We start from the raw sequence: 13,997 nt of genomic DNA, 5'->3' as shown, positions 1-13,997 counted from the left end.
TAGATACTAATCCAAGATGGCAGTCTACTTAATTCTTAGGGGTTTTTTTTCTGAAATTAAACATTTCTGGCTTGGTAGGTTGTGGTGCAAAAGTAGTTTGTTAGAAGTGATTTTGAATGAGGCAATGGTAGAGCATACCATTTTTGAAGGTCACTCCAAACGTAAGTGTCATTCCGAAAGAAATGCAGACATTTGTGAAAAGAGATATTAGGGATAATAAGGCGGGGATCATTGGCAGACTGAAGGAGCGAAAAATAAAAAGAAACAAGGTGAAAGGTAAGAGCTGAAAGGCAAGTAATTTGTAATCAAAAGTGAGTAGTGAAATGTTCATCAAAACTTTACTTCTCAGGCATGTAATAATAAGATGAGTACTTTTTAAAAGCCTGCATAAGTTGAAATGTAGCTTTTAGCCATCTGGCAGGTCCAGAGAGCTTCTTAACTTTTGGTCATATATATTTTTATCAGTAATGAAATCCCAACTGTGTTTTGTTTTTTAAGAGCGTTCTCTCAGTGCCAAGTAAATATACGCAACACAGTTTACAATCCTATTGTAGAACAAAGATCAGAGAAATGAACAAAAATGAGATTGATGGTCAATGCAACTTGGGATTTTATTATAAAAAGACGATATACATAAGATAGAAAAGAATTCACTAAAAATAAAAAGTAGTATTAAATGTATAGAAAGTGACATACAATGTAGACTTTAATCTAAAAGGGGGAAAATGAATCATCTTAGTGAGTAAAATGCAGTGGATCAGAACTGAGCAAAACTAAGGGTTTCACAGAAGAAAGATTGTGTTCTTTTATGTTTGTCAAATGCTTAGCACATTGTTAGTGTTACTACTCTGTAAAGAACGAATAGAATTAATAACCAGAGCAGATCCTGTGTGCGTGCAGATGCATATGCATGCGCACACACTCAGAAAATAGGGATAACAGTACAAAGATTTCAATCAAAGGGTCACATTTCCAAAGTCTATTTTTGACCCATGAGGAATCTCTTCCAGGAGTATTTCAGTGATTGAGTTTTAAAAATCTTTTTTACATGCTGGGGATACTAATTTTTTTTATTATTTTTTTTTCTAGATAACGCAGTAGTATGTTAGGAGAATCAAGTGACAATTGCTTTCAAGTACACATGCCAATACAGTTTAGGAAGAAATGTTAGATGTTTTCTGTCAAGCTTACTGTTACATAGAAAAATAATATACCTAAGAATTTACAACTTATATAATTATAAAGAATCATTGCCAAACCAAGTATCTATCAAAAATTTATATTCATTTCTTTATACTTGCCATTTTATGGGGGGTGGGGGTTGTTTTGTTTTTGTTGGTTTTTTTTTGTTTGTTTGTTTGTTTTTTGAGACATCTAAGTGCTACTCTTGGTGGACAATTTTTTTCATCTGCTATTTACATAACTTCTTTTCCGAAAGATTACTTGAGCCACGCAAAAATTAGTTGAAGGAATTGTCATTTAAACTTTTTTCTTCCTCCCCTCTACAGGCATTGTTTCATGGCAAATTTATTGACACGGGTTTTTCTCTGCCATTCTACAAGCGCATGCTAAGTAAGAAACTTACTATTAAAGATTTGGAATCTATTGATACTGAATTTTATAATTCCCTAATTTGGATAAGGTTTGTAGATTTTTTTCAGATGTTTATAGTTTAAAAAATATTTAAATGTTTATATTTGTTTGATTTTTCTTTTGCTTGTTTCTTTCCACAGGGACAACAACATTGAAGAGTGTAATTTAGAAATGTATTTTTGTGTTGACATGGAACTTTTGGGAAAAGTTACTTCTCATGAACTGAAATCAGGAGGCTCAAATATCTTGGTAACTGAGGACAACAAAGAAGAATACATTGGGTAGGCAATTATAGGAGTTTAAAAGAATGCCAAATATTTTTTAATTTTCTTCTGTTGCTTTAGTCAGTCTTTATTTGGCAAATTTATGAACATTTTTCCCTATATATTTAAGAAGCAGAAGCGCCAACCTGTTTGCTTTCTCCCCCTTCTTCCTTATAAAGTCTTGGAGAGCTTTACTGAATGGAGAGTTTACACATAACTATGTATATCTTACCAAATAGCATATTTTTTGTTTTGTTTTTAATTTCCTGGTGACTCATGACTTGAGTAGTGTATAGAGTGTCTGGGTGTATAAGATGAACTGTATACAAGTTTAAAAACACTTTAGGGTTTCAAATTCAAGTGTGTGTGTAGGGGGGAGAGACACATTTTGATAGTGGGTTCACAGCTGTTCTCTGACAGTAAAGAAATGTAAAGACTTGAGCACTCCTGGATTCAAATCCAGGTTTAATAGAGCAGTATGCTTCAGTGATTACAGGTAAGGCTAGTCCCGGGTATTTTTAGTAAAAGTCACAGACAGATCACAGGCAAAAAACAAAAAATCATGGCCTGTGAACTGTCCATGACTTATATTATAAATACCCCTGACTAAATCTTGGGGGCGGACAATCTGGGGGGACCTGCTGCTGGGGGTGGGGCAACCCGGGGGGCCAGCGGGACCTGAGTAGCGGCTGGTGTGACTGGCCCTGGGGCCGCCCTAGCGGCTGACTGCAGAGCCACTCCAGCAGCGGCTGGTGTGGCTGTCCCCAGGGCCACCTGAGCAGCTGGCTTCAGAGCCAGCTGCTTTGGTGGCCCTGGGGTCAACCACACTGGCCTCTGCAGAAGTCACGGAGGTCACAGAACGTCACAGAATTCGTGACTTCCACAATCTCTGTGACAAACACAGAGCCCTATTTGTATGTCATTCTGCCCCTGTAACCCTTTCCTGTCTCTGTCCCTCTCTTTTTAGCTACCCATCCAAGCTTTTGCCCTTCTCCCCCTCTGATCCTATCCAAGCCCTCTTCCCCCTGCTTCTATTAAACCTCCCCTATCTTAACTAACATCCCTTTCCTCCTCTACACCTATTTGCCCTATCTGTTCCCCCCAACAGGCTAGTGTTCTCCTTCCTCTAATGCTGTGCCACCCAGGTCCTGCAGCTCCTTCTCTCCTTGTCTGTCCATCTATACATCCCCCCTACTCCCCAAATTGTGCGTTCCAATGTAGCTGTTGCCTCATTCTCCCTCTCATTATGTGGATGCCAACACAGGGACCAGTAAGAGCACAGCACAATGTCACCTGTGTGACAGTTCCTGTGTGCTCAGTTCTGCAGTCCTGGGCTGGAGCACGGCGAGTTGCTTTATGGGGATGACGTATGCGTAGTCAGTCAGCACATTGGAGCTTAGACGTTCTGGAGCACACTCAGGCAGACAGTCTTCAGAGATTTTTGTCTGTCAAACTAACAAGTCTCTGAGCATGTGTGAATTGAGATTTTTTTGAGGTTCTTAACTTGGCTTAATTTAGCAAATTTTCATGGGGATAACAAAAGCCACCTCTGACACTAGAATGATTCCCCTCCCCCTGCTCCTGCTAGATATACAATCCCTGCTCCAAAGCTTGAAGTTTCTCAGTTAAATGGTTGTATGTTTTTTTAATTAACATTGGATAAACAATGTATTTTTCCCAATCTTTGCATTTAGAAAAGAGAAACTATTTCAGTTGAAATCGCTTCTCCTTCTTCTCCTTCTCCTCCTTCCCCCCCCCCTCCCCGCCCAAAAATAAAACAGCCTGAGGCAGACATCCTAAATGGAAGATGTCTGCAGTTTGACTAAGTTAAAAGCAACTGAAAACAGGGTCTTATAATGGGAAGTGTTGGGCAGGCTGAACTTCTGGGGAACTTTCAGATCTGCCTATAACACTTTGGGGGGGGGTATTTTTTCAAAATTAATGGAGACCATTTGCACACCAAGATTAGAGTAATTTTGAAGTAGCTCAAATGTTGTTCCTAAACAGATTGATAGTGTCCCTTTCAATTAAGAGTTTTCATCCTGAAGGGTTGCATCACAGCACTTGAAAAATTGATAGTTCAGATTGCAGACTAGCAGTAATATAGAGTATAACTGTGGATAGGGAAAGGAACTCAAGATCAAGATACTGCTCTGAAGTTAGTGTTTACAACATTGTGGACCTGATTCTGCTCTATACTGGTTTAAATCAGTAGTAACGCCATTGTAGTTTGTGGAGTTACACCAGAGTAAAAGAGAGTAGAATCAGAATGTATAAAAGGGGTAACCTTCCCAACACATTAATTCTTTTCTCTAAAATTTCTTTTTTTCTAGCCTAATGGCAGAATGGCGTTTTTCTCGGGGAGTAAGAGAACAAACCAAAGCTTTCCTTGATGGTTTTAATGAAGTTGTTCCCCTTCAGTGGCTACAGTATTTTGATGAAAAGGAGTTGGAGGTGAGGATTTCTTTTGTTTTGTGTCTTTATTTTTTATGTTAACATTTTGATATTCTAAGGAAGAATTGACTATCTGGTATATGGCTTGATTAATGAAAAGGTCATTAGAAATCAGATATCTATAATGTACTGTTAAAATAGAAATATAATTTCTATCAAACGGGCTCAGGACCTCCAGCTACTGCCATTAGATAGTGGTCTGATGAGGGAGGTATCATAGCAAACTGCCAAAACGTGGTGGATGCTAGATCCAGGGGCAGTGTATTAAGCGGATGTAATGAAAAGCTCTGCTCCCTACTGCTGAGTCCCATGTACAGCTATTCTTTCTTTTTTTACCTTCTCCCCAGTCTGCACGCACAAAGCTCTTCTCCAATGAAGCAATATTTGAAGATGAGAAGGAGCTGGCTACCTGGACCCTGCCAGTCACAGAATTCAGCTAGTTTTTCCACCATATTTAAGTGGCATTTTCTTGTAGCGGACTGTGATGTCAGGGTAGAGAGTAGGAGCCAAAACACCACCCTTAATTCCACTTGGCCAGCATTCCTCAGCTGCTGCCTCCTCGCCCCCTCACTCCTTTACCAGGTGCCACTTCAACCCATCACCTTTAGTACCCATCACCTCCCATCTAGCACAGAGCACCACCCACCACCAGAAACTACTGCCATCAGGCATCTCTCAAACAGCACCTCCACCCAAACCAGTCATGGTTACTTTCCTTGATTCCAGTCAAACAGTCCTCTGCAGCCACAAAGGAATTGGGGTTGTGGTATAAAAAGATTGTGGGAATTGGATAACAAGAACCTACCTTGAGAGCTGTTCAGGAGAGGGACTGTTTCTTCACAGCACCTAGCATAGTGGGCCCCTGATTCTTGAGTAGTGTTCCCAAAAGCTATTGCAGTACAAATAACAGATGGACATGACATTATTGGTCAATAGGCTAATGGTTTTAGATGGAGGAAGAAGTGACATGTTGTTCTTTGAGTAGATGCAGCCGTATATTCCATTTATGCGTGTGTACGCCCAGTGCACAGGAACTGGAGAATTTTGCCAAGCTGTACCCCTAGGAGGTGGCACTTCCATCTCATGCTCATTGCCCTGTTACTGGCTATCTGAGGGCGCGCCGCCTCAACCCTCCTTAGTTCCTTCTCATCGCCTGTGGCTAGAGTCAGAGATCTGCAGCGGCACAGGAGCTAGCAAACAGAGCTCTAAACAGGGGAGTTTGAGTGGGAGTTCTGTTGGAGGAGAAGGTAGTTGTACTTGGTTTTGTATTTTTAGTATTTGTGTGTGTGTGTAGGGGCTTTGTGCTGGGAGAGCAGCTGAGCCCTGCTTAGGGGGTGGGGCTTCTGACTAGGGTTCCTATAAAGGTAGCCAGCCAGTCAGGCAGCGGCACAGACAGCTGCAGCGGCACAGGAGCTAGCAAACAGAGCTCTAAACAGGGGAGTTTGAGTGGGGGCTTGTAAGGGGAGTTTGTATTGTGGTGCTTGTTTGGGGTTTGCTTTTGCTGGGGGGGTGGTCTTTTTGGTGTGGCTTGTGTTTCCCAGATTAACAGGACTTAGGTGGGAAGGCTATGACAGATACAGAGGCAGCTGTGGGAGTGACTCCTGTAGTGGAAGACACATTGAGGATGACTGGATGTGGAAGCTGTGGTATGTACATGATCCTGGAGGGGGGAACAGGTAAGAGTTTTTTCTGCATGAAATGCCGTCTGATAGAGCTGATGGACGAAAAGATCCGAGGTTTGGAGATGCAGGTGGAAAGTCTGGTTGAGTTTAGGAAGGGGTTTGAGCAGATGATGGAGCAAAGATATGAGGTATCTGAAGGGAAAAGCTCAGACTCACGGATGGAAGCAGGGCTGGGGAATTTTGAGGGGAGACTGGGTGAGGAAAGTGGTCAGTGGAAACGTGACTAAAAGAACCAGGCAGAGGAGAAGACAGGCTAGTGAAGGAGAAATAGAGCTTAGGAATAGGTTTGCAGAGTTGGAAAGTGAAGAAGGGGCTCAGCAGGTACTTGTTGAAGGTAGAAGGGTAAGGAAGAAGAGAAGAGAGGCTAGTCCTATAGGAAAAGCAGAAGAGTCAAGGGAGACTACACCAAATATGAGCCCCAGGAGGATACAGGATGGGTTGAAGAAGATTGTAAGGGAAAATAGGAATGGAAAGAACTTGCAGCCAGAGGGAACAGGGGAGAGACTGGAGAATAGCACCGTCACCAGGAAAAGGCAGGCCTATGTGATCGGGGACTCTTTATTGAGAAGAATAGACAGGCCTGTAACTAGAGCTGATCCTGAGAATAGAAGGGTGTGCTGTCTTCCGGGTGCTAAGATACGGGATGTAGACCTGAGGTTGAAAAGGATCCTAAAGGGAGTGGGAAAGAATCCCCTAATTATCCTTCATGTGGGAACAAATGATACGGCTAGATTCTCGCTGGAAAGTATTAAGGGAGACTATGCTAGGCTGGGGAAGACGCTTAAGGAAATTGAGGCTCAGGTGATCTTTAGCGGGATCCTTCCTGTTCCTAGAGAAGGGCAACAAAGGTGTGACAAGATTATGACTGTCAACAGATGGCTTAGGCAGTGGTGCTATAAGGAGGGCTTTGGGATGTGTGGCCACTGGGAGGCATTCACGGACAGAGGACAGTTCTCTCGGGATGGACTTCATTTGAGTAGGGAAGGAAATAGACTTCTAGGATGGAGGCTGGCGCAACTGATAAAGAGAGCTTTAAACTAGGAATTAGGGGGAGATGGTTGGGAGATGTCCAGGTAATCTCCATGCCAGATTTTAGCATTGAGAGGGAAGAAGACGAAGTAAGAAAGGATACAGCCGTGGGTAGGAGAATGTATATAAGGAGCGAGGGTGGTGTGGATACTAGTCTAATAGGTTATACTGGCTATAGAATGACTGTGCCTAATAGGGTACAAAATGTGAGCGAGGCCAAACAGCAAAAATTAAGATGTTTATACACCAATGCGAGGAGCCTAGGTAACAAAATGGAGGAACTAGAGCTACTGGTGCAGGAAGTGAAACCAGATATTCTAGGGATAACAGAAACATGGTGGAATAGTAGTCATGACTGGACTACAGGTATTGAAGGGTATGTGCTGTTTAGGAAAGACAGAAACAAAGGTAAAGGTGGTGGAGTAGCATTGTATATCGATGAGGTAGAATGTAAAGAAATAAGAAGCGATGCAATGGATAAGACAGAGTCCGTCTGGGCAAAAATTACATTGGGGAAGAAAACTAGTAAAGCCTCTCCTGCGATAGTGCTTGGGGTGTGCTATAGACCTCCGGGATCTAATTTGGATATGGATAGAGCCCTTTTTAATGTCTTTAATAAAGTAAATACTAATGGAAACTGCGTGATCATGGGTGACTTTAACTTCTCAGATATAGACTGGAGGACCAGTGCTAGTAATAATAATAGGGCTCAGATTTTCCTCGATGCGATAGCTGATGGATTCCTTCATCAAGTAGTTACTGAACCGACTAGAGGGGATGCCATTTTAGATTTAATTTTGGTGAGCAGCGAGGACCTCATAGAAGAAATGGTTGTAGGGGACAATCTTGGCTCAAGTGATCATGAGCTAATTCAGTTCAGACTAAATGGAAGGATTAACAAAAATAAATCTGCAACTAGAGTTTTTGATTTCAAAAGGGCTGACTTTCAAAAATTAAGGAAATTAGTTAGGGAAGTGGATTGGACTGAAGAATTTATGGATCTAAAGGTAGAGGAGGCCTGGGATTACTTTAAATCAAAACTGCAGAAGCTATCGGAAGCCTGTATCCCAAGAAAGGGGAAAAAATTCATAGGAAGGAGTTGTAGACCAAGATGGATGAGCAAGCATCTTAGAGAGGTGATTAAGAAGAAGCAGAAAGCATACAGGGAGTGGAAGATGGTAGGGATCAGCAAGGAAAGCTACCTAATTGAGGTCAGAACATGTAGGGATAAAGTGAGACAGGCTAAAAGTGGAGTCGAGTTGGACCTTGCAAAGGGAATTAAAACCAATAGTAAAAGGTTCTATAGCCATATAAATAAGAAGAAAACTAAGAAAGAAGAAGTCGGGCCGCTTAACACTGAGGATGGAGTGGAGGTTAAAGATAATCTAGGCATGGCCCAATATCTAAACAAATACTTTGCCTCAGTTTTTAATAAGGCTAAAGAGGACCTTGGGGATACTGGTAGCATGACAAATGGGAAGGAGGATATAGAGGTAGATATTACCATATCTGAGGTAGAAGCAAAACTGAAACAGCTCAATGGGACTAAATTGGGAGTCCCAGATAATCTTCATCCAAGAATATTAAAGCAATTGGCACCTGAAATTGCAAGCCCATTAGCAAGAATTTTTAATGAATCTGTAAACTCAGGAGTAGTACCGAATGATTGGAGAATTGCTAATATAGTTCCTATTTTTAAGAAAGGAAAAAAAAGTGATCCAGGTAACTACAGGCCAGTTAGTTTGACATCTGTAGTATGCAAGGTCCTGGAAAAAATTTTGAAGGAGAAATTAGTTAAGGACATTGAAGTCAATGGTAAGTGGGACAAAATACAACATGGTTTTACAAAAGGTAGATCGTGCCAAACCAACCTAATCTCCTTTTTTGAAAAGGTAACAGATTTTTTAGATAAAGGAAATGTAGTGGATCTCATTTACCTAGATTTCAGTAAGGCATTTGATACAGTGCCACATGGGGAATTATTAGTTAAATTGGAGAAGATGGGGATCAATATGAACATCAAAAGGTGGATAAGGAATTGGTTAAAGGGGAGACTGCAACGGGTCCTACTGAAAGGCAAACTGTCAGGTTGGAGGGAGGTTACCAGTGGAGTTCCTTGGGGATCGGTTTTGGGACCAATCTTATTTAATCTTTTTATTACTGACCTCAGCACAAAAAGTGGGAGTGTGCTAATAAAGTTTGCAGATGATACAAAGCTGGGAGGTATTGCCAATTTGGAGAAGGATCGTGATATTATATAGGAGAATCTGGATGACCTTGTAAACTGGAGTAATAGTAATAGGATGAAATTTAATAGTGAGAAGTGTAAGGTTATGCATTTAGGGATTAATAACAAGAATTTCAGTTATAAGTTGGGGACTCATCAATTAGAAGTAACAGAAGAGGAGAAGGACCTTGGAATATTGGTTGATTATAGGATGACTATGAGCTGCCAATGTGATATGGCTGTGAAAAAAGCTATTGCGGTTTTGGGATGCATCAGGAGAAGCATTTCCAGTAGGGATAAGGAGGTTTTAGTACCATTATACAAGGCACTGGTGAGACCTCACTTAGAATACTGTGTGCAGTTCTGGTCTCCCATGTTTAAAAAGGATGAATTCAAACTGGAGCAGGTACAGAGAAGGGCTACTAGGATGATCCGAGGAATGGAAAACTTGTCTTATGAAAGGAGACTGAAGGAGCTTGGCTTGTTTAGCCTAACTAAAAGAAGGTTGAGGGGAGATATGATTGCTCTCTATAAATATATCAGAGGGCTAAATACAGGAGTGGGAGAGGAATTATTTCAGCTCAGCACCAATGTGGACACAAGAACAAATGGGTATAAACTGGCCACCAGGAAGTTTAGACTTGAAATCAGACGAAGGTTTTTAACCATCAGAGGAGTGAAGTTTTGGAATAGCCTTCCAAGGGAAGCAGTGGGGGCAAAAGATCTATCTGGTTTTAAGTTTCTACTCGATAAGTTTATGGAGGAGATGGTATGATGGGATAATGGGATTTTGGTAAGTAATTGATCTTTAAATATTCAGGGTAAATAGGCCAAATCCCCTGAGATGGGATATTAGATGGATGGGATCTGAGTTACTATAGAAAATTCTTTCCTGGGTATGTGGCTGGTGAATCTTGCCCATATGCTCAGGGTTTAGCTGATTGCCATATTTGGGGTCGGGAAGGAATTTTCCTCCAGGGCAGATTGGAGAGGCCCTGGAGGTTTTTCGCCTTTCTCTGTAGCATGGGGCATGGTTGACTTGAGGGAGGCTTCTCTGCTCCTTGAAGTCTTTGAACCATGATTTAAGGACTTCAATAGCTCAGACATGGGTGAGGTTTTTCATAGGAGTGGGTGGGTGAGATTCTGTGGCCTGCGCTGTGCAGGAGGTCGGACTAGATGATCAGAATGGTCCCTTCTGACCTTAGTATCTATGAATCTAGGACTTGTTGCAGCATGTCCGTGGGCATTCAGACAGTTTCTGAAGGAGAATACCCATATGTTGTAGGATGTCCTGCAACTATCAGCTCCTGGGAAAATGTCTCTTCCTATTAATGATGCGCTCCTAGAGCCTTCAAAGGTTCTTTGTAGCATGTTGGCTTCAGTATCGCATACTGCGAAGCATGTGGAGGAAATGCTGTTTTGTCCTGGTGCAGGGATTTGAAGGCTTTTACTCCCATCTGGTCCCAAATTCTCTGATTGTAATCATGATGAATGATAGAACCCAGCAGGGAAATGCCAAGACATTATTGCAATCTGCACAAGACATTGTGGACACCTTGGCCAGAGTTATGGCCTCTATGGTGACCATGAAGAAGGCGCCCTGGTGGCACAAATCAGGCATTGCTGCTGATGTGCACCATGCTATAGAGGATTTGCTCTTTGAAGGCTGGATGCTATTTTCAGACAATGCAGCCAAGACTCTGCATTCCTTCAAGGATTCTAGGCTGCCTTACGTCCCTTGGGAGTGTATATACTGGCAGTGCAAAGGCACCACACGGTGGCCAATAGCAGTAGCAATACTGTCCGCAATGCAGCTTTGGACAGCCTTTTCTTCCCCCAAGTCAGCGGGAACCCAGAAAGGTGCATAGGTCCCAGAGTAGGAGGCGTTTTAGTCAGGGTTTGGCCAATCAACACACCTTCCCACAGTATCTCCTGAGTGCCCATTTTAACTTCTTTATTCAGAGCAGTGGTCCAGTCATCTCTCTCTTTACACCACTTCTGTTCAGAGACAGGTTGGCTTGCTTGTATGGGGCTCAATCACAACCAACAGCTGCGTCTTAAGCATTATCAGATCAGGCTATGCTATCCAGTTCCTCTCCGCTCCTCATTCCCACCTTCCCTCTCCATCCCTCTTCAGGGACCCCTCTCACAAGATACTCCTTGAGCAGGTCCACTCTCTACTGGCTTTGGTGGAGGATGTTCCTCCAGAACACTGGCTTCAGGGCTTCTATTCCCAGTACTTTCTGGTTCCCAAATCCACAGGAGGGGCAAGACCCATTCTTGGCCTTCACAACCTCAATAAATATATCAGGTACGGGAGGTTCTGAATGGTCACCCTATCAAATGACCTCCCCACATTATCTCAGAATTACTGTTTTGGTGCCCGGGCCCTTCAGAATGCCTGTTTTCATGTAACGATTTTACTGAGCCACAAAAAATTCCTCCAATTCATTGTGACAAAGTGCCATTTTCAGTACATGGTGCTGCCTTTTGGTTACTGACATCTCCCTGATGGGCTGGGGAGCACATCTGGGGTTGCTGAAAGTTCAGGAGCTATGGTCTGAGCAGGAGTCCTCACTGCATATTAACATGAGAGTTTCAGGCCATCTATGAGGCTGGCCGGGCCACTCTGAACCAAATCAGGGGCTCAGTGGTTCACGTACTTACTAACAATATCACTCCAATATATTATGTGAACAGGCCAGGGGTAACTCACTTCAGGATGCTCTGCCAAGAGGCGATCAGGTTGTGGTAGTTCTGCCTTGAGGAGAGTATCACCCTGACTGCTGATCACTTGCCTGGGGCCCAAAATCATCTTGCAGGAATTGTTCCCTGAATCACGAGTGGTCCCCAAAGAGGAGTGTCTTACAGGTCATCTTTGCAGCTTGGGGTATTCTGACAATCGACCTGTTTGCTACAAGGGACAACAAGAAATGCTGTCCTGCTCAGTCCAGACTCCCGGACCAACACCTTCCATCTCAGCTGGCAGTCAGTTCTTCTGTACCCTTTTCCTCCAATTCTGATCATTCCAAAAGTCATCCTCAAGCTGAAAGTGGATCGAAACAAGCTTACCTCATTTCCCAGACGTGGCTGAGGCAGTATTGGTTCTGACCGTCTCACGCTGTCAGTTAAGCCTCCCATATCCCTTCCTCACCATCCAGACCTCATGTAGAATCACGGTTGCACCTTGCATTCAGCTCCCTGCATCTCACTGCTGCTTCGTGGTTGAATGACGACAAAGTGTGTTATCAGTGGGCATTCAACAGGTACTACTCAAAAGTAGAAAGCCCTCTACCAGAATCACCTATTCGGCAAGATGGATTGGCTGGCAGAGTTCAGCTGATGCTGACCTCTATCCAGGACATCTTGGAGTACTTGCTGCATCTTCAGCCATCGGGCCTTTAGCTCAATGAGTGTGCTCCTAGTGGCGATTTTCAGCATTTCATCCCCCCATTCATGGAGGATCACTTTTTTCCACTGTCATGGTAACAAGATTCTTAAAAGGGCTTCTTTGTCTCCATTCTCCAGTCAAAAAGCCAGTTCCTCTGTGTGAGTGGAGTTGTTGTGACCTGGCTCATGGGAATGCAGTGCCACTCTTTCAAATTTGGCCTACCTGGACTTGTCAGCCCAGCTCTGACAGTACCTGAAATAAACCCTGCTTTAGCTAATGCTCCTGGAAAAGAGTTCTACTGTAAGGCACTACAAGGTGGTGCAGTATCCCACAAGTGTGACTATTTAGAGTGATCTTGAACTCTGGTTCAGGTAAGTAATCTTCATTTTTGTCTGAGTAAGGACTTCTGAATTGGGTCCTTATATAGTGCTCATTTCTACAGACTAACTGCTTCTGGTGAAATCATAGAATCATAGAAGATTAGGGTTGGAAGAGACCTCAGGAGGTCATCTAGTCCAACCCCAACTAAATCATTCCAGCCAGGGCTTTGTCAAGCCGGGCCTTAAAAACATCTAGGGATGGAGATTCCACTACTTTCCTAGGTAACCCATTCCAGTGCTTCACTACCTTCCTAGTGAAATAGTTTTTCCCTAATATCCAACCTAGACCTCCCCCACTGCAACTTGAGACCATTGCTCCTTGTTCGGTCATCTGCCACCACTGAGAACAGCCTACCTCCATCCTCTTTGGAACCCCCCCTTCAGATAGTTGAAGGCTGCTATCAAATCTCTCCTCACTCTTCTCTTCTGCAGACTAAATAAGCCCAGTTCCCTCAGCCTCTCCTCATAAGTCATGTGCCCCTGATCATTTTTGTTACCCTCCGCTGGACTCTCTCCAATTTGTCCACATCCTTTCTGTAGTGGGGAGCCCAAAACTGTACACAATACTCCAGATGTGGCCTCACCAGTGCTGAATAGAGGGGAATAATCAGTTCCCTCGATCTGCTGGCAATGCTCCTACTAATACAGCCCAATATGCCATTAGCCTTCTTGTTAACAAGGGCACTGTTGACTCATATCCAGTTTCTTGTCCACTGTAATCTTGTCCACTGTAAGCCAGTCAGTCCCCAGCCTCTAGCAGTGCATGGGATTCTTCTGTCCTAAGTGCTGGACTCTGCACTTGTCTTTGTTGAACCTCCTCAAATTTCTTTTAGCTCAATCCTCTAATTTGTTTAGGTCACTCTGGACCCTATCCCTACCCTTCCGCATATATACCTCTCCCCCTAGCTTAGTGTCGTCTGCGAACTTGCTGAGGGTACAATCCAGCCCATCATTCAGATCATTAATGAAGATGTTGAA

General features: G+C 43.1%; 1 protein-coding gene across 6 annotated transcripts in view; it reads left to right on the top strand.

Annotated features, from left to right (window-relative positions):
- Positions 1-13,997, top strand: part of WWP1 (WW domain containing E3 ubiquitin protein ligase 1) — a 151,788-nt gene that overhangs the window by 119,961 nt on the left and 17,830 nt on the right. For all 6 annotated transcript variants that reach the window (XM_038388536.2, XM_043507649.1, XM_043507650.1 and 3 more), the window contains 3 exons: positions 1,509-1,642; positions 1,734-1,874; positions 4,190-4,310. In XM_038388536.2, the coding sequence (XP_038244464.1) occupies positions 1,509-1,642; positions 1,734-1,874; positions 4,190-4,310 (396 nt within the window). The remainder of the gene's footprint in view (positions 1-1,508; positions 1,643-1,733; positions 1,875-4,189; positions 4,311-13,997) is intronic.

The sequence above is a fragment of the Dermochelys coriacea genome, chromosome 2 (genome assembly GCF_009764565.3).
Source record: "Dermochelys coriacea isolate rDerCor1 chromosome 2, rDerCor1.pri.v4, whole genome shotgun sequence".
Taxonomy (NCBI): Eukaryota; Metazoa; Chordata; order Testudines; family Dermochelyidae; genus Dermochelys; species Dermochelys coriacea.
Note: the sequence above shows the minus strand (reverse complement) of the source record. Positions and strands in the feature narration are given on the sequence as shown.